At 33.1% G+C, this 25,967-nt stretch overlaps 1 protein-coding gene across 21 annotated transcripts in view; it reads right to left on the bottom strand.

Annotated features, from left to right (window-relative positions):
- The window catches only part of mef2cb (myocyte enhancer factor 2cb), a 127,346-nt gene that overhangs the window by 6,852 nt on the left and 94,527 nt on the right, over positions 1–25,967 (bottom strand). For 5 of the 21 annotated variants that reach the window (XM_073951129.1, XM_009301758.4, XM_068221323.2 and 2 more), the window contains 4 exon segments: positions 23,919–24,065; positions 20,654–20,798; positions 18,069–18,143; positions 1,036–1,208 (listed from right to left, as the gene is read on the bottom strand). In XM_073951129.1, coding sequence (XP_073807230.1) covers positions 1,036–1,208; positions 18,069–18,143; positions 20,654–20,798; positions 23,919–24,065 — 540 coding nt within the window. 21 annotated transcript variants of the gene reach the window in all.

The following is a 25,967-nucleotide window of genomic DNA, read 5'->3' on the forward strand; positions in this document are numbered from 1 at the left end:
ATTTGTTTTATTTTGGCTAGAGTAAAAACAGTTTTTAAATTTTAAAAGCCCTTTTAGGGTCAAAAATATACAAAACCATTTAGTTACATATATATTTAAATTAATGTATAATTTGTATCATATACAAATATATTTTATATCTAAATATAAATAAACATTTTCTCATATATATATGCCTGTGTGCATTTATATGCACATAATAAAAAATACAAAGTATGCACACTTATTATTATAATTATGTCAAAGCAAACTGTTATATTGGATGCAATTAACTAATTTTTAGTAATGATATTTTTTTCTCAATACCTTGCTTGTAATAAACACTGTAGATAAAGGGACGTTAAAAAAAGTAGGGATGCAACGATAGGGATTTTTGGTCTGATATTGATAACCGATAATTCTTTAGATTTCGATAACCGATATATTAGCCAATAAATACAAATATTTCAAAATGTTACATTTTTAAACAATGAACAACTGATTTCATTTCACAAACTTCATAAAAGTTTGAACAGATCTTAGAATAGCCTACTCAAAGGAAAAAAAAAAAAAAACAGCAATAATTTCAAAATTGCAAGGTGATTATATAGTCCTATATTCACGGTTTCACATAAATCAGCACGCCAAAAATGTATTCTTTTCTTTGCATAGCGAATTCATATAAAACCATTGCAAAAAAATAATAGGTTAAATAACAAAATGACAAGCAGGCAATTCTGAACAATGACATAATCTATTGGCCTAAAGATATCGGCTTAATTTTAATATCGAACCGATAATGGTAACATTAAAAATAGCATTTATCGGCCGATATCGATATGGCCGCTGTTATATCGTGCATGCCTAAAAAAAGTCTAGTGAATAATGTTTTATATTTATAGTTTTAGGTGAAGTAACTTTCAACGGAGGGACAGAAATCTCTTACAGTTAGTGTATTAATGTATTCATTTAAATTGATTGAAGGTTTAATGGATTTGTAATGACATGAAGGTGAGTAAATGATCTGATATTTTGTTTCAAAAGTAATGGACTTACGATAGAGGGCATGTTGTTCTTGGCTCCAGGCGGGATGAGCACTCGCAGGTCAGGCTTGCGACTGTTCATGCCCAAGTTCACCGGCGGAGGAGATTTCGCCTGCATGCTTTTATTCATTCCTCCAGAGGACACCAGCAGACCTGGAGAGTTGCGGTGGTTTCCATAGCCGTTTCCTAATGAGAGACAGAAAGGGAGAGGAGAAAAAAAAAAGTCATTAGACACAACAGAGCCAAATGGAGTACATCAAACTTTCAGCGTGCCACACTATTTAAGCAAGCTTCATTTGAGTCTCTCGCCTGCACCAGGATGCACCATTTCCAGCGTCATCTACTGTGAAGCCTCCATTCAGGCCTGTCTGCAGCTCTCCACACGCTTCCAGTGAGCCTTCACCACACGCTGCCATTAAACACCGCTTTTTTATCCGTTCTGGAGTATTGCAACCATATTTCAGCAAGAATGTGCTCTTTCAATTCGATGTTTCCACACCATTTGACACAACTTTCACCTCCGCCACCACTCATTCATTTGCACCAAGCGCTTGGTAAACACACCCTCTCGTTCACCCTCCATCAAACCACACCAGACTAATTCAGCTCCCCCCAAATCTCCCCGTCACGCTCTGATGATTTTCACTCATGAATCATTATATGTCATTATGACTCAAAATATGCGTTTTTTATGCCTTTCAGTAAAAAGATTCAAGCTTAAAGTTCAACTGATTATCACGGATAATCTGCATTGTTTCTCAAATGGTTCCTGAGATGTAGGCAGAATGTGTTTTGAAAATAATTAGGTTTAAAATCAGCATTTTTTACTTTGGAATTGATCTGAGATTAAATACTTTTTTTATATCCAACTTATGACATGATATTATACCTCACACAATCTTTGAACACTGAATATTTAAAATCTGAGCTTCAGATTTGTTCTAAATGTACAATTACAATATTAAAATAAGCCAAGACAAGTTATTTATATAGCACATTTCATACACAATGACAATCCAAAGCGCTTTACATAAACAAGAATAAAACAAACAAACAAAAAAAAATGATTAAAAGAATTAAAAATGATTAAAATGTGTTAAAAACAGGTTATAAAATAATGACAAAGAAAAGAAAGACATATTAGTGCGATCTGTTGGATGTAGGTAAATGAGATAAAATAAAGAATATATATATAAGTTTTTAAATAATTCATAGTGTGACAGTTATTTTTAATAATATTATGTTTTTAAACAATATTTTTATTGTTAAATATAATTTTCTTTTAGTAAATTTATTTAAATAAAAATTGTAGATACATTAATTTGGCAATAGTTGAGGTAAAATAAGCATCATGTAGATAATAAATTTAATTAATTAATTTATTATTTTAAAAAACTTTGTCTGTTTTAAATGGCAAAATGTATTATAGTTTTATTGTTTTACTTTTAATTAAAGGGATAGTTCACCCCAAAAAATGAAAAATACTCACTATTTATTTGTGTAGCATGTGGTTCTCAACCTTTATGTGTTTCTTTTTTCTGTTGAAAACTAAAGAAGATCTAAAAAAGCTGAAAACCTGTAACCACTCACTTCCATAGTAGGGGGAAATAAACACTATAGATTCTAATGGTTAGAGGATTCCAGCTTTATTCAGAATACTTGTGTTTAACAAAAGAAAGAAAATCAAAGTTTTGGAACAAAAAGGGATGAGTAGGCCCACACAAAATCTGCATGCACAGAAATCTGCAGATTTTTAACACATAATTGAGTCTATTTATTGACTAGTGTAAATGTATGTAAATTTATATTTATTAACTTTTTTCATTAATTTCATTAATATTACTGTGATATAAAATATTTTTATTATGACTTATTTACAATACAGTTTGTAAAATTATATTTTTATTCATTTATTTTTATTTATTTATTTACTAGTTTTAGTATAGATATTATATTAGAGACTTGCTTTGATTACCAAATAAGTGAATCAAATTGAATTTTCATTGTTACCATTAAATAAAAGTTAAAATGTATTAATTTTATATTTCAAATATATTAAGATTTTACTTATGATACTCCTAAAATAATTCTGAATAAATTCACAGATTTGTTTTAACAAAGTTCTTCGCAAAAATTGCAAAAAATGTCTGCAGATTCTGTCTGGCCCTAGGGATGAGTAAAATATGGCAATTAATTTTGAGTGAACTTTTAGCATGAATAAATCCTCCTGTATGTATAAAAAAATTAGGCAAGTTGTGGATTCATTCTTATATTCATTTCAGAATGTAAAGATTAAAAATTGTGTATGAATGCAAAGAGGGTGAGCTGTTAAGGTTTGGTGTTCATCTATTGTGGATGCATGCTAAATAGTTTAAGACAGTTTCTGTTTCAGAGCAAACTCTTGCAGCATCACGTCTCTTTAAAGAAGCTGTGAGAAGAAAATGTGGAGGGAATGAGTAAATAAAGACAGAAGAGAGTAGAGAGAGAGAAAGAGAGATGAGGCTCATTTGTTCCTCTTGTGGCTTTGTGGTGAGCAGGCAGGTGTTTGATGAATAGAGAGTTGTCATTGCTAACTTTTGCTGTTTAAGAACAGATACCAAACACTAGAGAGAAACTTAAAACTTCATTAGAAAGCACAGTTAAGACAAGACATACTTTTATATTGCTTCTATATTAAGTGATAGTTCCTTCTAACACATTTGTTTTTTCTTAATTTACTCACCCACAAATAATCAGATTTGTATGACATTCATTCATTTACTTTACGGATCAGTCCCTTTATTAATCAGGGGTCGCCAAAGCGGAATGAACTGCCAACTTATCTAGTATATGTTTTATGTAGTGGAAGCCCTTCCATCCACAACCCAACACTGGGAAACACCCATTTGTATGACATTATTATTATTGTTTTTCTGAAACTGTGACATCTGGTGATTCACAAAATGCCAATGATATTTTGTGAGTCAAAAAATAAATAAATAATTACAGGCAAAACTAAATTAATTTACATTGCTCCTGATGATACACTGTGGTCCTATGAAGTGAAAATATCAGTCTGTACAAAAATCTGAACATAATTTACAAAATTACCACCAAAAATTGGCATGTGTGAGCTGATGCTGTTAAAATCTGGAAATAATAGTTTCCAGCTATTATTAAATAAACACATATAGAACCATTGAAGAAGTCTTATTGTTTTACACAGACTGATCAATTCATTTCATAAGACCCCAACAAATTGCCAGGAGCCACGAGTATTTTATTTTGTTTGGAACGTATTTATCCTTACCACAGTATCAGCTAAAAATCTTTTTTTTGTTTATTTTTTGGAACATGACTGTAAATGTGTTTTAATCTATTATCCTTCCTATATGTAACAAAAAAAGTAATATATGTAATCTGAAATTTTAATAAAACATGCCAATGTAATTGGTGGTTCCTTCGACAGTGGCAACCTCTGATAAATTAGGGACTGAAGGCTGATTTATACTTATACTTTACACGTAAAGTACACGCACCTCTGAAATATGTCGCAACGACGCATATCACAAGCTCTGTGATTGGTTGGCTTTGTAGCTGTGCCGAGTGCTGTGAAGCACGAGCCAGATGGAGCGAGTTTTTACAATTATCGAGTCCCAAGAAGGAGCTTCAGATGTTTTGTGTTTACCGTATGATTAAAGTTGTTGCACGTCCGCCGGTTTTAGCTACTTTTACATTAAGGTATCATTCAGAAAAAACAAAACACTCGTAAAGAAACTTAATATAGAGGAACATAACTTACTACAGCTAGCGTTTTGGAAACACAAACAGCAGGCAGAAGTATAAATGCATGACTACATGACTAGCCGAAGTGTGTGTGTATATATATATATATATATATATATATATATATATATATATATATATATATATATATATATATATATATATATATATATATATATATATATATATATATATATATATATATAATTTGTAATTATTAGAGTACACTGTAAAAAATCCTGGTTGTCTTAAATTTTAAAGCTGAATCAAAATAAATTTAAGAGTATTTATCTTATATTATGTTAAACTGACTTAAAACAGCTTGCAGAAGTTAGAACATGATTAACTTAAATTAATTTGTTGAAATGAACTAAAACATTTGTTGTCATGACTAGTTGATCATATAATTTTTTTACAGTGTAGGATTGAAATGCAATAATGTCCCACTGGTGGTACGGTTACACTTAAGGGTTTTATTTACAAAACACATATAAAAATGAAAGAAAAAAAAGCTATTTAAATGTTTTTATGCGTGATCACATCAAGTCCCATCTGGAGCAGAAGGTTCCCCCAAGCATCATCACATCACATCCCCCAAGCCAGCGGCCTCTTTAAATGACAGAAAATGCACGGCCCTTAACTATTGACAGTGAAGGGCATCATTTGGCAATCAGTGATAAATGCATGTGTGCGCATGTGGCTTTCTCTTAAGACTGCCAGAAGTGGATCAGACAAGCAATCTTTATTCCTCACCCACAATTGCTAACCCGACTTCATCATCTCCAAAGTACTAGAGGGTTACATTATACTGGGAGGAAAAAAAAAAAAAAAACAGAAAGGATTGGAGGAAAGAAGTACAGAGGCTTTGTTTTGTACCAAATCCCTCTTGTTTTTTATTTTCAAGGGGGGAAATGTGGAGTGCTGCATGGCTTTTGCCACTTAAAAGAGGGTTAGGAATTATACGGTAGACATAAATGAATTTCCCAATCATACACTCGAGAGGAAAACTAGACGCAGATGTCGTCCTCGGCAATTTCGCCCTGGTGAAATTCTTTAATTTGAAGGCAATGTTTTTTTTCTTCGGGTTGTTGTTTTCAAATGAGGAGTTTTGAAAGAGCAATTTGCACGATTCAAGGGAAATAAGGAGGACACGAGTCGGGGACCAGCGTGATTGTGAGAGGCCGTGTTTTGTACGAGCGGGTGCATGTATGTATGTGCCATGTGCACTGATGCGTTTCCTGTCTCCTCATACATTGTGAAGTATACAGGGCCTCGAAAAACAGCTGGCTGAAGCTCTTCTCTGAACACTTCAACAGCCACACTTCATTGTTCACAGTGGAGATGAGGAAATAACACTGCATTTCATCCACTAAAAATACACTGCCACACTTAAAAGATAATAAACAGTATCGGGATGAGATGAGCTCAATCGACAGCACTTGTGGCATAATGCTGATTGCCACAAAAATGATTCCAACTCAACTCAAAATAGTTTCTATCTACTGCTCTCTCTAAAAACGAATGAACGAATAAATAAATAAGGGCAACACCGGGGCTAAGTAGTTAGCACTGTCGCCTCACAGCAAGAAGGTTGCTGGTTTGAGTCCCTGCTTGGTCAGTTGGCATTTCTGTGTGGAGTTTGCATGTTCTTCCTGTGTGGGTTTCCTGGGTGCTCTGGACAGTCCAAACACATGCTCTATAGGCGAATTAACTAAATTGGCATAGTGGAATTAGCTGTGTAAAACATATAGTTGGCAGCTTTTTCTGCTGTGTCGACCCCTAATATATAAGAGACCTAGCCAAAATGAAAAATAAATAAATAAATAAATAAATGAATGAATGAATAAATGAATGAATGAATGAATAAATGAATGAATGAATGAATAAATAAATAAATAAATAAATAAATAAATAAATGTTATAATGAGAAATTTACAGTGAAATTAAATGGGTCTACATTTAACATTAAAATGTTTTTTTTTTCTTTTCTATAGTCATAACAAATCAGCAATATGCATGATAAAAAGTAGATTTTAAAAGTAGAAAATAAGTAGTATCTCTTCCAAATAAAATAACACTTGCATATCCTGTAAATAATATTTTAAACCAGGCATTTCTTGCATCTTTTGTAAACGAATATTTTAATGTAAATCATATTTTAAATGTATTGGAAAAAAAGCCTTCTCAAGACATGTCTGGTGCAGCTTTCAATCATTATCAATGTAGTGCAAAGTAAGGCTCAAGAATGGGTCCATCATCCTACAGTACTTAACCGGAGATCAGATGTGACTGCATAGTGGCCACATAAATATAAATAAAGGCTTAACAGAGTCATGTATAGGTATGGTAAATGATTAAAAAAAAATTACCTGGAAAAATTTGATCGATTATCGAATCTGAATGTCGACACCGATTACTTTCCGATTAATTGCCTAGCCCTACCATTAACTGCTGGTGAGAATGTGCATGAAACTATTTATTCTACTTTTAAAACTCAAATAAGCTGTTTTATTTTCTTGTAACAAGCCAAGTGAGACCATATATTAGGTTTAATGACAATTTATCTTTTTTTTGGATCTTTTTTTTCCTACTTTATCCTTATGTAAATCCTAATCCTAACGACAAAACATATCCAAGCACTTCCTGAAACAATTTTCACACTTAAATATATAGACTAGCCTCTATTCTGCTCGGCTAACCATAGCAACTGGTGATTTTATGATGTGTGCAGATTAATTAAAGGGACAGAACAACCTGAGCCAATCATAAAGCACGCCGACCGTTGAGATGTATTTAACAACCAGCATGCTGTCGTTAGTTATTAACAATACCAGGCCACAGTTAAAGCAACCCGCGGAGAGCCGACAGACGCAGACGACGGGTTCAACCGAGGACGGTGGAAGACGCTGGTGATGAATGAGCCACAGAGACTTGATTTATGGATCAGAAGCAGCACAGCTGGGATTCTGGTGGCCAATAAGTAGCACAAAACTCATTTCTCTCATGCTACACACTGACTTTTACACTTGTCTGACTTTTTATTTCTATTTTATTGTTTTCTGACATTTTTCCTTCTTCCTTGTTGCATCTGCTTGCGTATAGTTCATTTGCATTTATATTTATTCATTTAGCAGACGCTTTTATCCGAAGCGACTTACAAATGAGGATTATAGAAGCACTGCAAATCAGCAGAAAAGCAGCAAAATGTAGACGCTGTTGGGTGTCACTTGTTACAAACTAACTACTTACTGTCATTAAAACAAAGCATCAGGGATTCAATCAAGTATAAGAGATTACTTTTCAATATTAGGTAATTTAATTACAGTTGTACGGCACAGTGGCGCAGTGGTTTGCAGTCACAGCAAGAAAGTCACTTGTTTGAGTCCAGGCTGAGCCAGTTGGCATTTCTGTGTGGAGTTTGCATATTCTACCAGTGTCTGCATGGGTTTCCTCTGAGTGCTCCGGTTTCCCCCACAGTCCAAATACATGCGCTAAAGGTGAATTGAATTGAATTTAACTAAATTGGCCGTATTGTGTATGTGTGTGCGAATACATGTGTATATGGCTGTTTCCCAGTACTGGGTTGCGGCTGGAAGGGCATCCGCTATGTAAAACATATATAATTGGTGGTTTATTCCACTGTGGTGACCTCTAAAACAGAGACTAAGCCAAGGGAAAATTAATGAATTAATTACAGTTAATTATATAGCACATTATTGCATTATACTGTCACTTTATTATAATTATCATCGTTTTACATTATACTGTATTTTTGCACTATATACTGTTTTACATTATATATACTGTATTTTTTGCACTATATACAGTTTTACATTATACTGTTTTTTTGCATTGAATATTGTTTTACATTATACTGTATTTTTTGCACTATACACTGTTTTACATTATACTGTAATTTTTGCACTAAACACTGTTTTACATTATATATACTGTATTTTTTGCACTATATACTGTTTTACATTATACTGTAATTTTTGCACTATACACTGTTTTACATTATATATACTGTATTTTTTGCACTATATACTGTTTTACATTATACTGTAATTTTTGCACTATACACTGTTTTACATTATATATACTGTATTTTTTGCACTATATACTGTTTTACATTATATACTGTATTTTTTGCACTATATACTGTTTTACATTATACTGTAATTTTTGCACTATACACTGTTTTACATTATATATACTGTATTTTTGCACTATATACTGTTTTACATTATACTGTAATTTTTGCACTATACACTGTTTTACATTATATATACTGTATTTTTTGCACTATATACTGTTTTACATTATATACTGTATTTTTTGCACTATATACTGTTTTACATTATACTGTAATTTTTGCACTATACACTGTTTTACATTATATTTACTGTATTTTTTGCACTATACACTGTTTTACATTATATATACACCGTATTTTTTGCACTATGTACTGTTTTATAGCTGCACTCTGGTTTGCACTCCTTGCCATATGCCATTAAGTGTAATTGTCATTCATTCATTTTCTTTTCGGCTTAGTCCCTTTTATTAATCTGGGGTCACCACAGCGAAATGAACCGCCAACTTATCAAGCATATGTTTTACCAGCGGATGCCCTTCCATCTGCAACCCTTCACTGGGAATCATCCATACACACATACACTACAGACAAGCTTACCAAATTTACCTGTTCCACATGTCTTTGGATGTGTGGGAGATAATGAAGCACACAAAAGAAGCCCACGTGAACACGAAGAGAACATGCAAACTCCACACAGAAAAAGTCGGAGTTCAAACCAGTGACCAGTGTTTTTTTCAGACAAATTAACTATATTAAAACTACTTAATTATGTATTTAGTAACTAGTTACTCTTTTGAAGTAACTAGCCAAATATGGATGCTGTGTGACAATATACAGTACTAATTATTATACTATATATACTTTGCAATATATGAAGAGTTTAGATGTAAAAACCTTTAAATGCCGTCTTAAAATTTTCTTCTAAACTGACCTTTTTTTTAGGCTCTTGTGTGTGGGTTCAGTAATTTCACTTTTATGGCGAATAATAAGTCTTTTTCATGTTCTTTAAAGTGAAATAAGTGAACATAAACAAAGGAGGCTGAGAAAAATCCTCATTTTTGATTGAAATTTCTGACAGCACTTGTATTTTAAAATCTAGACAAGTTTAGTTTAGCACTGTTGTTTATTTAGAAATGTTAATGTGGTACCTGAGTGGTACACATTAGTACCCTCTGAAAGAGCACCACCCAAATGACAGCTTTTGCGCCTTTTTTCAGTGTCCGTCTTATGACTCACGCTGTTTCCCTTGCCAAAGCCACATAAGTCTCTTCCCTGTTCACAGCTATCACCCTCACAATGGGGAAGTACTAAAATTACAGCTGCCCAGAAGCAAGCGGTCCCCTCCTCACACACAAATGGCCTGATGTGAACGCATGATAAAGGAGCCGATTCTATTTCTGGGGCTCCGCAGATGAGGCTTAACTGTAAATGCGCTCGGCCTAAGTTTCCACTGAGCGTCAACGCAAGCTGACCGGCTATAGTGTGGTTAAGTACATGCTCGCTTTCCATCAAGCTGGACCATCTAGGATTTCTTGTTGTGGTGTAACGGCTTCATTTAATCCTGTTGTCAGTGTTTGTTGATTCAGTGTTAAGGTTTAAGGCCAGCTTCGGGTTCTAGCAACTGAAAGATATACATACACTCAAAAAATTACATTTGCTGTTTACTTATTATTAAAAAGAGCTGAAATGACACACTTCTTGAGTTTGCTTTGGAGGGTTTTTAACTGTTTTATATTCAAACCACCTAAATTTACAAATACTAATAAGTTAACTTAATTACTTCATGTTGTCCCAACACAAATTGATTGTTTGGAACCCAGAATTGTTTTTACAATGCATGCACCACTGATTTAATAAACTAATAAGCAATATCTAATAGTTAATAAGCAAACTAATTAATTGAAGGCAATAGGTTTATTCAACTTTAAGTAAAGCCAACTAATCACTTTAAAAATAAGTTTTTTCACATTTTTTCTCACTTTCTCAAGTAATTTAATCCTTTTTTACAGAGTGAAATCCCAGAAATGGAGTGTTTAATACATATTCGAATATTATTTCCTAATTTAAGGAATCCTTGCTGAATAGATCAGCAATCTCTTTCTAAATAACAACGGAAACACTGTATAAGTCATGCTACTTGTTACTTTAATTAAAACAATTTAATGATGTTTAAACTTCACTTCTCTAAGTTTTTTAAGATGTTGAAATGACTTGTAAAGTTTAATCCAACTGACTAAATGGACCTGCTGTGTGACTCCATTAAGGAAAGAAAGAAAAAGCGCACTTCTCATGTAGTGTGTGTGTGTGTGTGTATGTGTTGGCTGATCAGTTGCTATCTCCCAGCATAACCCTATGCGTCACAGATACATAAATATACATAGCAGAGGATCTGCGGTTGTCTGAGAATGCCAGTATGCTGGGCGAATAAATAACTGTCTGCGCTGGACATCATAACATGACACGCTTTTGGCAAAACTTTGTTACATAGTGTAACTTCAAAAATACTTTTAAATACACGAGCTACATATACACTACTGTACTAAAGTTCAAGGTCAGTAATAAATGTTTAATGTTTTTGTCTCTTTTGCTCACCAAATCTGCATGTATTTGATCGAAAGAACAGAAAAATGAGCAAAAGTGTGTAATATTTTAATGTAAGACCATTTTTTAAATTTATTTTTATTTTAACACAGTTGGGATTTGATAAATGTAATTAGAATTTAATTTATGTCGTAAAACCAAACAAATCTAATTTATTCCTATGATGGAATTTTCATCACTCTCTAGTGTTTAGAGTCAGATTATCTTTTATATTTGGATTTCTTATTTTCTTTTTAGTATGAACTGTATAAAGGCATTAGTTATTAAACCATTGCCTTAAAAACAACAAGCTGACTACAGTAAAAAAAAGTAATAAACCCTTTGTAAGATGTAACAGTTCTTTTACTTCATAATTTTAAGGCAGCGAGTTCACTTTTAAGTAAAGTCAACTAATCACTTTTAAAAAGTAATGGGTTAACTCACTTTTTAAAAAAGCAAATTCATCTAATTTCTTTTTAAAGTGTGGTGAAATGTATGTTCGAATAATATGTATCATAACCATTGTTGATTAATTTTGTGCTGGAAACTTCTTCTGAATTTTCAATGAAGAGAAGCTTAAAAAAAACAGAATTGATTTGAAATGAAATCTTTTTTTTAAAAAAATGTAAATGTGTTTAATATCACTTTAATTACCCTAAAAAAGTGTAAAGTCTTATTTATTTTAATTTGCCTGCAATAAAAACAGTTTGTATTTTATTTTACTTGTTTACTTGTTCCAAATTTGAAATAACTAGCCTAATTAACATAACTTCTATTTAACACAATAACCTATTGTAGATAAGTCTTTACATGGCACTTTATGCTGAATACTAGTATCTTGCAAAATAAGTAAAAAAATATTATGCACAGTCACTAAGACACAAACACAAAAAATGAATTATTAGAATTGAGTTTTTAAAACTATTTTGTTTAAATAATGTGTTGGACGCATCACATTTTGGAGCTATCTAGACACAACTCTGGCAATAAATATACATGTATAAAATGTTGGTGTATTATAGTGTATGTGTATGTGTATGTATGTGTATTTATATGTGTGTATATATGATGATAAAATGGCTGGGATTTGAGCAATAAAAAACTGTAAAAATTCTACAGTAAAAATCCATAACTTGGTTAAAAGTATGTTTCCTTAATATATACGGCGAATAACCGTAAATTGACTTTCCCAAAATTCCCTGCATGGCACATCACTTTTTACGCTTTTTGTTGACATTACTATGCATTTATTTTTGTTTGTTTCCCATCAGTTATGTACATTAGAGATTTATGTTACATCTGATGTTGATAAACAATGTTTATTTCATTTCATTCCTGGTGTTTAGTAGCTGTGTAAATGACACTGAGCATTTCTAAGCTTTTCTGCTTGTGAGAAAGGTTGTTTGTGATGAGCATTGGTTCATAATGTAACTTTCTCATCACCACCTGCATATGGCTGTGTTAACGTGTCTATCTGTGTAACAAAAGATTTGTAGATGTCAGTAATTCAAAATACAGACATATTACATCAATAAATTAATGAAATACGGTAGATTACTGTAAAAATGAGAAATTACTTTTACGGTTTTGTACCGTAATTTTAACGGTAAAATACTGGCAACCACAGCTGCCATTTTTTTACCATAAATTTTACATATTTATTTTTTACAGTGTATGTTAATATGCTTTGCTTTTATTTCAGGTGTGACTTTTTAACATTCTGTAAGGGGTCTACAGATAAAAAATAGCCATTCTTGGCTAATTCTGGCACGTTACAGTAATGTTTAATAATGTGCATTGACCTAGTAAAACTAAACTAAACTAAACTAAACTAAACTAAAGCTTAATGACTGATTTTTGTTAAATAGAAGCTTCAAATGAACATAATTGATTAAATAGAGTCTTTTTGAATAAAAAGTAATTGTCTTTACTATCACTTCTAAACAAATGAAAAAATACTTGCTGAATATATTAATGTTTATCTATATCATCATTGAAACACTGTAAATTCATGCCAATAAGCTACTTAACTTATTAAAACAATTTAATGACATTTAAACTTAGGTTGAAATGCTTGTAAAGTTTAATCTAACTGAAGTGTGGTTTACGAAAAAGACACAATGGACCTGCTTTCTCAAAATAGTAAAGCTATATGAAGCTTATTTGAACAAAATTCTGGTAAGACTTTATTTTGATGGTCCATTTGAGTATTAGTAGACTGTCTGTTTAATATCAGTTGATACTGCTCCTTCAACAGACTTTAACAGACTATAAGAAACTTTGCAAGTACATATCAACCTACACTAACCCTAACCCCAACCTAACAGTGTACTAATAATCTAATGAGAATTAGTTGGCATGTAGATGCAATGTAACTCAAATTCAACAAACGGACCATGAAAATAAAGTGTGATCTAAATTCTTAATAGACAAAATTTTAAAACAGTCAAAACGACTGCCTCTGTAGTTCCAGAGTTAAAAGAAAGTGAAAAATAAAGATCCATGAATATTCATGTCATGTATTCTCTATTAGAACTGAGGCCACTTGTGTCCTCTCTTCAGCTCTCGTTTCCAGACTTGCGCTCTACTGTACATCAACTCCACACTGTGCCCTGTGTGAGCCTGCAGCAGCACAATGGCTACATTTGATGGCCGTAGACCTTGAAAGTGGACGGCAGGGTCACACTAACAAGTGGTACTTTTGTGCACTGGAGACAGTGAGCAGAGGGGGTCAGTTGACAGACTTTACCCTCAGCCACACACAATAGACCCCGGGCCAGACAAGGTTACCCAGCTGTGTCTCAGCAACACAGAAGCCAAGTTCAAAACATCTACTGTCACGCTTTAAATATCCAAGCCATGCTTCTGCACTGACCGCTGGCTAGCGGTTAAGGCCCGGCAGAGACACAAGCATAAGCAGTGTCCACAGAAACTCACAGACAACCACAAGTCAAAGCATCACTCCGACTGTATAACTGTCCCTTTCAAGTGGACTGTTCTTGTATACACAAACTCATATACAATTTCGGGAAAAAATATTCCAAGTATGTTTCACTCCAAACATACGATAGTTGTTATCCTGCAAAAAGACATAGAGCAGATTTGCTGGGCTGTGTGCGCGCTATCATGTTCAGACAAGAGCTTGAAGCAAACAAACAGAGGATATGGGTCAGGCAGTGCAGTGTGTGGCTAATGCCAATATGCTTGTTTACCTCTAGAAAAAAAAATTAAATAAATAAAAGTCTGACATTTACAAAGCTTAGAGGACGAGATATCTCGGTATGCTTGAAGAGCAAGCAATAAAAGGGTGCGCATATGATTTTAACAAATTCAATAAGGTAGTAGTTTAATGCCAACATAGGTTCATTCTGAAAACGTAGCCTGGTATACATTTCTGGATATTGTGAATTAGGCAGCCACAGCTTTATATGGCTGCATTTCGTCTTTAAAACAAACTTTACGGGGCAATATGATGCCATTGCTTTTCTAGCTTACCAGCTAACTGCTTACCACTATATGGACGGCTTTCCCACTGTTTATCTGGTAGCTCGACATGTACATTGGCAGACTTGAGATGCTGACGGAGTTGACCACGATGACAGGGTTTGAGTTCAGTGAAGAACGAAATAACAGTTCAGAAAGCAGGTAAGACAAAAACAAAAGCTAAAAAATAAAATAAACTAGTAAATAACGGTGAGAATATGGTAAATTCTGAAACCATAAAAAAAAAATCAGGCGAGGGCATATCTTTTTCTAGATTGCTTATAAAAACTGTCAGTTTGGTTTAAGGAAATGGGGGGACGGGTTAATCTGTGCTTTTGAAAACACTAGTGTCAGGAGGGTGGGTCAGTCGATTGGCCAGTCAGTCAGTCAGTCAGTCAGTCAGTCAGTCAGTCAGTCAGTCGACAGCGGTGGATTTACTCAAGAAGAGCAGGCATGAATGGCATTCGAGAGAGTAATTTGAGATCTAAAAAAAAAGTATACACAGTGGCCTCTGTAAGATTTTCATAAGCAAAAACTGCAAAAATTGTAGCTCATGAGACATATCTTGCTCTCTTCAGAAATTTATATAGGGGTGCGTAATCAGAATGAGTCTGGGTTGTTTAATGCGTATGTTCACCACAACGTTTTGGATTAGTGCATTTTTATTTATTATTTTTATTATTCTTTGGAACTAGATACAGTCATTTTGAGTGTTTTTTTTAATTATGCTTTAAGGTCTTTAAAATGTGCATTTTTATTCAATGTTTGACATAATCTCAACCAAAACATGGAGAGGTAGGGCATTCAGTAGTTCCTTCCTGTTTTATCACAGCTTTTCAAGAGAGAGTGGCAAAAGTGCATCAAATTAAAAGCAAATGGGAAGTGTCTTTAAGGGGCGGAGCATGTCAGATACTAAAGAGCATTTGATTGGTCAAGATTTAATGAGAAACTGAGGTGATGAGGTGATGTCAAAAAAAATGTTGATCAATTTAGTAAAATTGTCAGAAAATACAACTTGCAGGCTTTGAATGTTGATATTAGTTTTATATCTTATAAACACATTTTGTCACTGTTTTGGAGGACACTAGTTAACAGATGTCCTTAAGACAACCAATACTCTTACTAACATCTAAAAAATGTTATTTTAAATTCATGAAACCTGTATTACCTTGTTAAAACAAACCCCTAATAACAATTGTAACATGACCTTTCCTAAATGTGTGTATGTTTTTTTTCTAACATTCTTATTTAATTAAAATTACAAAACACAAAAGAGTTCTTAGTATTTCTACCTTAAATGACTATTCAAAGACATTCAAAGGTTAATTTTAAAATCTCAATAGAAGCTTTAAATGTAAATATGACAGGAAAAAAAATGTATTCACTACAATCTAATAAGAACAATCAGATTGACCACTAAGGCTATTCTAGTAGTTACAAAATGTGTTGTAATTCCAGCGTTAAAGGGGTAATATTAGACTTTTTAACACTTCCAACATTCTTTTGTGCATAATAACTGCAAAGTCACAAAGCAGACACCAAAGGGAGTTATTCTCTATATCAGTAAGAACTGATTCTGAACTCCCTCAAACGCCTCAATTTGTTTTCCAGACTTTTCTTCCAGAAACAAACACGGCTCATGATTCATAATCTAAATAACTCCTAACTTGAGTTCCTAACTTCCTAACTTGAGTAAAAGCAAGTGAGGCCTTCTTGTGCGAGTACTGTTTTGTCTAACAGACCTATTTACTCATGAGATGTTCTTTCAACAAAGACATTCCTTCAAAAAACATTTCAACAAAGTTGTGTGCAAAGTGTATTTGTATGACAGCTAAATAAAAGTTTTTATATATAAAATATAAATCTCCTAAATAATAATAATAACTCATAACATTTCTGTTTTACTGTACATTAATCAAATAAATGTAGCCTTGTGAGCATAACACATTGTTCATCAATAACATTTTTAAAATTCTTACCAACACCCTTTTGAAAATATGATAACACTAACAGAGATATAAACATTGTTGCAAAACAGTTACTCTGCAGTATTTACTGTGCAAACAAATTATGAAATATAATATATTCATAATAATATAATCTACCAACTAACCAAACATTTAGTCTAGGGATTATATGTAATTTTATATAATAACTGACAATAAATACAAAGTATATATTATGCATTTATTTTATTATTATGCATATATTTTGTATAATCTTTTTATTTGATTAAATGACTTGATTGATACAAACTCAATAGCCCAGAAATAAATATGAATACGGGACACTGGAGCACAAAGCCAGTCTTACGTTGCAAAACAATTGTGTGGGTCAAATAAATGATTATTATTTTCTTTTTTTATTGTGCCAAAAATCATTATGATATTAAATAAAGTTCCATGAAGTGACCTAGACTAAATATATCGAAACTATTTTTTTATTAGTAATGTGCATTGCTGAAAACATCATTTGGATGCAATTTCTGAATATTTTATTTAAATGGAACTTAAATAAAATCAGCTTCCAGATTTTATAATAGATGTATATCTCCCTAAAATTGACCCATCCTGACTAAGAATACATCAGAGGAAAGCTTATTATTTATACAAATTTATGCTTAAAATCCACACTTTAATTGGTTATGTGGTCAAGATTCATAGATATTTGAATTCTGAGCTATTGAGTTTGTACCAGTCAAGTTGAGTCCAGTTCACTTAATGACTGCGAACACAAGCCTAGGTTATTGACCTTATTCTGCAATGCAGAAGTGCACTCGTTTTTTTGGGATGTTTCTGTTTTAGATCTTCCAATTCAGCTGCCTATGGGAGAAATGACTATGAGGATAAATAATTGGCAGAAAGGGTCAAACAATTTGCTCTACAAACAAGTGTGTTCATGACTATACATAAAAATAGAATAATATAATAAGAAAATATCAGTGTGCAACATCAAACAGCATGCTTTTAAGGTCTAAATATCAAAGTGCCAAAGCCAAAAAAATTCCAATGGTTGTGCCTGCTCTTATACATGAAGAATAAGGTCAATCCTGAAAAAATGTTCTGCTTTTTTATATCATGCATTTATAGGCTAGTAGAAATCGTGATGAAAAGGGAACATACTGTAGTATGTGGGGATGCCGTCCTTACCAGCACTGGTGCCAGCGCCAGTGGAGAGATCAGTGCCCATTAGACCACCTAGAATAGGAAGAAAGAGACGGAGAGAAATATTTCAGTCCTTTCATCATAGCTGACATCCACATCCCATTACAAAATCTTCTTAAAACTGTCAGGTCATTTATTCAACTCCCTGAAGCCACAGAGATCTACCTCCCTCCCAGCGCGTTTAAGGAGACCGAAAGACAAATATAAGGTGACAGAGACGTGTGTGTTTGTCTGAGAAGAACAAAACACTGTCCTTTTCCACCTCAGCACACTTTTCGGAGAGGGGAAGCGATGTGGCCGGCGGGGCTTGAGTGTGGTGTCCAAGAAAAATGACACGTTTTTATTTTTAAGCATGCAGGGGAGCAAGTGTGGTCAGAGGCGTGCAGACCGGGCCAAAACTCATATTTAGCTAAGCGCTCCTGGAATACAGAGCTGATTGCATCAGGAGAAAGCAGTTTTAATGACAGAGCTGTGGGTGACAGACTCTGCCTGTAATGAAGCAAGACAACGCTACAGTAACAAAGAGCCAGCGGGACCATGCTGTGCGAACACCGCTCATTACATGGACGGAAAAATAGGGGAATGCTGACCATTCACTTAAACGTTTGCTACATTTGATTGATCAGTTTTAATTTGAAGTCAGCACATGCAACATATATATGTAACTTTAATTCTATAATATAAAACAATACAGTAATTACACTCTCAGAAATAAAGGTACAAAACCTGTCACTGGGGTGGCACCCTTTCAAAGGTACACTTTTGTAGCTAACAGGTCCACATTTGTAAACTGAAAGGAACATAATAATAGCTAAAGTAGAAATGTGTACATCCACCCACTTCGAATGTACCACTAGGTTAAATAGGTGTTATCAGTGGTTATCAGCTGACCGATATGGGCCAGTAGTGGCCTTCTGCACCTACCAGTAGGCTGTTATCATCCATCCATGTGGTTAATCAGCTATACTAATAGAGAAAACTCCAGATTCAGATTGGTTTTTGCAATAATGTGATGGTTGGGTTTAGGGTAGGGCTAGGGGTAGGGGTAGATGTTGATAAAATACAATTAATGAGAAATTTAAAAAATTGTTTAAATAATTCTCGTTACTTTCGGCCACAGCCATATATGATCTTTAGCTGATTAATCATGGGAATAGATGATAACAGCCTACTGAGCCTATTATTAGGCACAGAAGGCCCCAACTGGCTCATATCTATCTGCTGATAACCACGTATAATGGCCATTCAGTCGAGCGATAACATTCAAATCGTCTGGTACATCATAGTACCTTAAAGGGACAGGTAAAGTAATTGTACTTTTAAGGTAAAAAAGTGTATCTTTTTAAAAACTTTGTGCCTTTTTTGTGATATTGTGGCAATAGGGAAAGGGATCAAGCTTATTGTAATTTTACAGTAAGTGTTTTGTTACAATAGTGTTATAATATATTTAAAAATATGAGCATACAATCTGGCAACCACAGCTGCCTTTTTAAATTCCACAAATCAGACTTTTACAAAAGAAAGTTTATATCATATTTCTGGACTAATTTGACATAAAAAGGCATGACTTGTAAAATTTGGAATTGTTTTCAGCTTACAATGTAGATTTTTTTTTTTATTTTCTTATAATAATCATGACTGTATTTGAAACAATTGTCAAAGGCCTGAATTATAGATTTTAATCTTGACCAGTTTCTCACTATTTATTCAGATATTTTGTTTCAAAAACTCAACTCAAAACTTTCTGTTTCAGACACTTAGCTATTTATAGATTTACATTGCATGAAATAGAATTACAATGGACAGAAAATCAGAATTATAAAATAAGTCACAAATACCTTAGTGTTTATTTTAGCTATTGTGAAAAAAGTAAACAAAACAAATCTGCAAAGTTTAGAGTGTTCTTTTATTAATAATTAAATTAATCAGTATTTTCCTTGTATTTTCCTTCCTTTCCTAGCCTTGGTTATCTACGAATAATAGAACAGTTGTTTCAGAGGCAATGAAAGTTACTTACACTATCGTTCAAAATGTTTCTGTTCATTAAGGCGGCACTTTTTAAATGTTTAAATGTTTATTCAACTTTTAAATAACTGCTTTCTTTTTGCATATCGTTAGAAATGAAATTATTACTCCACTCATTATTGCTTTAATACTATTATTATTATTAATAATAATAATAATAATAATAATAATAATAATAATAATAATAATTAATGTTGGAGTTATCCTGAAGTAATGAATCTGATTCACCAATTCACCAATAAAATACCTTGAAAAATGTAATAAATTCAATTATGAACTACTTTTAAACAGTTTTGTTATAGAGCGACAGCATTTCACTATTTTACAATCTGTACTTAATTTTTGATGAAGTAAATGCAGCCTTGGTAAGCAGAAAATGCTTATTTTAAAACTCCTTAACTCCTTTAAAAATCCTACTTTTTCAGTCCAAAAATTTTGACCGGTGGTGTATATTATATTACACCATTTCGTTTTTCAGTCAAATAAAGCATTGCATCACTTGTTTAGTGTGTTTTTACCTGCACTAGGTGGTCTGTGTGTGACCCCGGGTGACATGCTGTTTCTTTGCAGGCCGTGGTGGGCCAGTGGAAGCAGGTTATGATTGCCTGGGTAGATCTGGTTATTCACGGGGATGGTCATGTCGTAGGTAGAAGAGGGCACAGCCTGCATGAAAACACAAGCAATATCATAAAGATAAGTATTAATAGTACAATCTACAAAATGAATGAAGAAAACAATGAGCTAAAAGCCTAACACAAAGGAGAAACAAGAGAAAACAAGAAGTATTCCAGTCCATTTTCTCAGTTATGTACCCTAAATGAACAAGCCGAGATGACTCTAAACTCTCTAAATCTCTCTAAATCCCCTTGTTCACGTCACTCCAAAAGACACAGGCTTAACCTTGAGGAGAGGCGTGCTCCTTCATATGACGTTTTTAAGGACAAAATAGCCCCTAATTGTAGCCATGTGTCCTGAGGGGCTGTAAGTGTTCATGTGGGGGAGCGTGGACTGACAGGAACTGAAGAGGAGCCTCTCACTCGTTCTCACTCTTTCATTCTTCATTAACTCACGAGGCCACAGCAATCATGGCTCCAGGCAGACAAATATTTTCTCTCTGCAGTGCAAGTCTTAGTGGGCACAGCTTCGCTTTCGTTAGGTGTTCTTTTTTCCGTTTTTACCATCATGTTCTGTTTGGTCTTTAAGACCCTGAGGCTTTTTTTATTATAGTTTAGCAAATGTTGATGCTTCATGACTTTTTTCTAATCTTATGAGAACTGATTTTAAAGGCACAATATGTAACATTTTTCATGAAAATATACACAAACTACTAGAATAGTAACTTATCCCAAATATTTAGAAAATTGTTCAAATCTGGAGAAAATTGCATGGTCAGTCTTCTGAGTTAGAGCCATTTATTTATAATAAAATAACATTAATAACATTAATAAAATAACAAAATAACATTTATAATAAATAACATTTAAATATATGTTAAAGAAATGGCTAAAAGTGAATCAAGTTAACATTAATAACATTAATAAAATAACAAAATAACATTTATAATAAATAACATTTAAATATATGTTAAAGAAATGGCTAAAAGTGAATCAAGTTAACATTAATAACATTAATAAAATAACAAAATAACATTTATAATAAATAACATTTAAATATATGTTAAAGAAATGGCTAAAAGTGAATCAAGTTTATAAGTTTTTATAAATGTTTATTTATTAATCTAATGATATTATCTTTGTAATAACAAGTTTTTGATTTAAGATTGCCTTTTTAAAATCTGACAGGGGGCAACAGATGAGAATTAGGACTTGTGGTTTAACTCTGCCTTTTTTACAGTTTTGACTGTGAAATTATGAACATTGTCGCTGTAAAAGGAATAAAGAAAATAAAGAAATAAAAGAAGAACTAAGCAGTTTTAACCAGCGAAACGGACCCGGAAATTGCAATCGCTGACTTTAAAAATGTGAACCACAAGGTTTTAAAGAATTACTATTTTGTTGCTGGTAAGGAACAGGTTTTTTTTTTTTTTTTTTGTGTGACATAGTACAGTACTAGTTTGGTTCCCTACCTTAGTTTTAAAGTGAATTTATTAGTGAACCTATTTTTCAATATTTTATTGTTTGATATTCTTAAAATGCTTCAGCATAATAGTGAAATAATAATAATAATAATAATAATAATAATAATAATAATAAGAAGAAGAAGAAGAAGAAGAAGAAGAAGAAGAAGAAGAAAATGGATGGATGGATGGATGGATGGATGGATGGACAGACGGACGGACGAAGGGACAGACGGACGAATGGAGGGACAGACAGACAGACAGACAGACAGATAAAAAATATATATACTGCTTTGATTTTATTAAAGATACTAAACAAATTATAAAGTAAGTGGTCAATATGCACTCTGCATATTCTGTGTGATGTTGTTCTCAATCTTTGTGTGCTGTAAATATAACTTATTCACCATGTGAACTCTCACCCTCTTCACCACTATCATTGACCACTTTACCCAACACAACCTAAACCCTTCTAATCAATAAAACACTATATATATATATATATATATATATATATATATATATATATATATATATATATATATATATATATATATATATATATATATACTAGTAACCACACACAAACACACATATGTATGATAGATAGACAGGTATAGATAGACAGATGATAGATAGATAGATAAATAGATAGATAAATAGATAGATAGATAGATAGATAGATAGATGATAGATAGATAGATAGATGATAGATAGATAGATAGATAGATAGATAGATAGATAGATAGATAGATAGATAGATAGATAGATAGATAGATAGATAGATAGATAGATAGATCTCTTCGACAAACATAAGTAGTTAGAAACGCACATGCATGTTAAGATTATTGTTCTTTAAATCAGTCAGGGTGTTGTTTCAGACATGTAATAAAAAATGTAGCTATTTCTAAGGACCAATCCGTGAAAGGCCGCCAAGTGCACAATATATACTCTGGAGGCAAAAATGGCTGTACTTCTTACAGTAATCGCCTTTGTGCTTCCTCTGTTCTTAGTCATTTCACAGAAACGCAATCATCTCCCATGCATCCAAAAGGCACTGCCATTATAAATGCTAGTTACACTAGATCCATAAGATTAAAGGGATAGCTCATCCAAAAATAAATAAATAAATAAATTCCTGACCATTTACAGGTTCTACATTCTTTTGTGCATTTCTTTCTTCTGTCGTAAAAAGAAACCATTGACATCCAAATTTGGAACTAAAAAATATGGATGTTTTTCCCCTCAACATCCTTCAGTATCCTTCTCGTATTCAACAGAAGAAATAATCTCACACTGGTTTGGAACAAATGGAGAATGAATAGATGGACAGGATAGACATTTTCTGTGTGAACTATCCCTTTAAATCAAAATTAGAATGAGCGGCAATATCTCTCCTATGTTTGTTAGCTTCAGCGTTTGTAGAGAGCTGTTAGTTTTCCACCTCTCCTCTCTCTTGACTGTACTTACAGGTATCTTCTGAGCCTTGATCATTAAATCAAACTCTTCGTTAATCTGTTTGTATTTCTCCTCTGTGAGTGGAGTGAGAGCGAGAGCAGACTCCAGCTCCAGGCTCTCGCCACCTTTGTTCTCCTTCTTGCTCAACGCCTGAAGGCCCGTATGAGCGGGGCGAACAGTGAGCCAGACAGAGAAAAGAGAAAAGAGAAAAGATGTGTGAGAGGCTTGACTGAGATGCAGGTACTTACACATATCCTCTGTCTGCTGATCATGTGCAGATCAATGTCGTCGTTGATTTCGCGGTACTTGTCCTTTGACTCTGGGCTGTGGCCCACCGAGTCGTCGGCGTCGGGGTCCGGGCTGTCACAGCCATTTAGACCCTTCTTTCTCAGGGTCTGGAAATACAAGTTTATACACTGTTCAGATACCAACTACTTTGCCATTTGTGCAGAGCCCATTCCAGTATTTGGCTATACATATATATATACACACAAACATACACACACACACACACACACACACACACACATATATATATATATATATATATATATATATATATATATATATATATATATATATATATATATATATATATATATATATATATATATGTCTCAGGAGTTTACGTAATATTTTTTTTTTTTTTTGCAGTTTTGGTTTTTTTACAAATCCACCAAATGCCGCTGTGTATGCTTTTTAAGATCTCAAATTTTTTCTTATGAGTGCCATTCGCGCCTGCTGTTCTTGCGTAAACCCACTGCTGCCGCTGCTGCTGCCGCTGCCTCTGATTCATTTACTAACTGACTAACCGACCCACCCCCTTCCCTAAACCCAACCAATAGTGTTTTTAAAAGTACCGACTGACCCGCCCACCCCTTCTCTAAATGTGAAATGTTTTGAAGAGCAATTCAAAAAAAAAGTCCTAGCCTGATTTTTACCATGTTTTCAGATTTTACCACATTCTCACCCTGTTATTTAGCTACAAGCGTACAAGCAGGTAACAACGGAAAAGTCGTCCATACAGAGGTAATCGGTCAGCTGGTAAGCACGAAAAAACGACGTCATACCATTCATAGCATAGCGTTCAATTTAAATATGCAATGCAGCCATGTGTAGCTCTGGCTACATAATTGAAGATCTCCAGAAATGTGCATAGCGTGTTTGGAATGAGCCTGTGTTGATTAAATTGATCAAAAGCAACAGTAAAATTAAAGTGAAGTAAAACTAACAAACAAACAAACAAATAATTAAACTAATACTTGAAGAGAAAAATAAACGATTTCCACAAAAACACATTAAGCATCTTAACCGATTGTGAAATTGATAAAAAAAAGTTTTTGAGTAACTTTGAAATCACATAAGACTTACACAAGACACATACCAAAACCTTTACATTTGAATACAGTATATATGTTAATTAATTATAACTACACATTATTTGCAATAGTTGTCTGTCCTATTTTTGTAATTCTTTATTTCCCATTAACTATACCTCCCGTCTCAACTAGACTATAGTCTATTAACTATACCTTATATGGTCTATTAAAAACCATGAAATAACATACAGTAAATGACAAACTTCCTCAAATGTAAATTTCTGTAATTTATCATCTGTTATTTTATGGTAAATGTCTGTAATTTAATGACCGCTACAGTGTAGTCTATAGTATATTAACTATACCTCCAGTATCTTTAGGTCGATAATCACACTATAAAAAAAAATCGCTATTTTACTTTTTTTTTCCGGCAGGCTGCCAACAAATAAGGGAAAATAATAGCCGTTAAATTACAGACATTTTCTTAAATTTAAGTTTCCGGAAAGTTTCTGTAATTTATGGTCTGTTATTTTACGGTAAATGTCTGTAATGGCCACCCCAGCTTAGTCTATAGTCTATTAACTATAACTCCAGTCCCATTAAGTCTTTACCTAGTCTATAGTTTATTAACTTCCTTCAGACTCATTAAGTGTCATTAAGTTATAATAATTTATTATTGTGTGTGTTATTTATTATATTTATTATATTTTGTGTTATCATTTGAGGTTATATGGAAAAAAAAAACTATAAAGTTAAACTAATATGAAGATATTGATGTTGTAACCAGGTAATCAAACCCCAGTTTAAAAATCTGTAGTGCAGAAATATAAAGAAATCTTAATAATTAAAAAAATGAAGCCAATACTATATTTTCTTGAATATTTTTGTGTCTTGTTTGCGTTTGAGCTGTTTGCTTAAGACCATGTTATTCATATTTATGTAGTATAAAATAATCATAAATATCCCTTGTAAATAAAC

The sequence above is a fragment of the Danio rerio genome, chromosome 5, assembly GCF_049306965.1.
Source record: "Danio rerio strain Tuebingen ecotype United States chromosome 5, GRCz12tu, whole genome shotgun sequence".
NCBI classification, from domain to species: domain Eukaryota; kingdom Metazoa; phylum Chordata; class Actinopteri; order Cypriniformes; family Danionidae; genus Danio; species Danio rerio.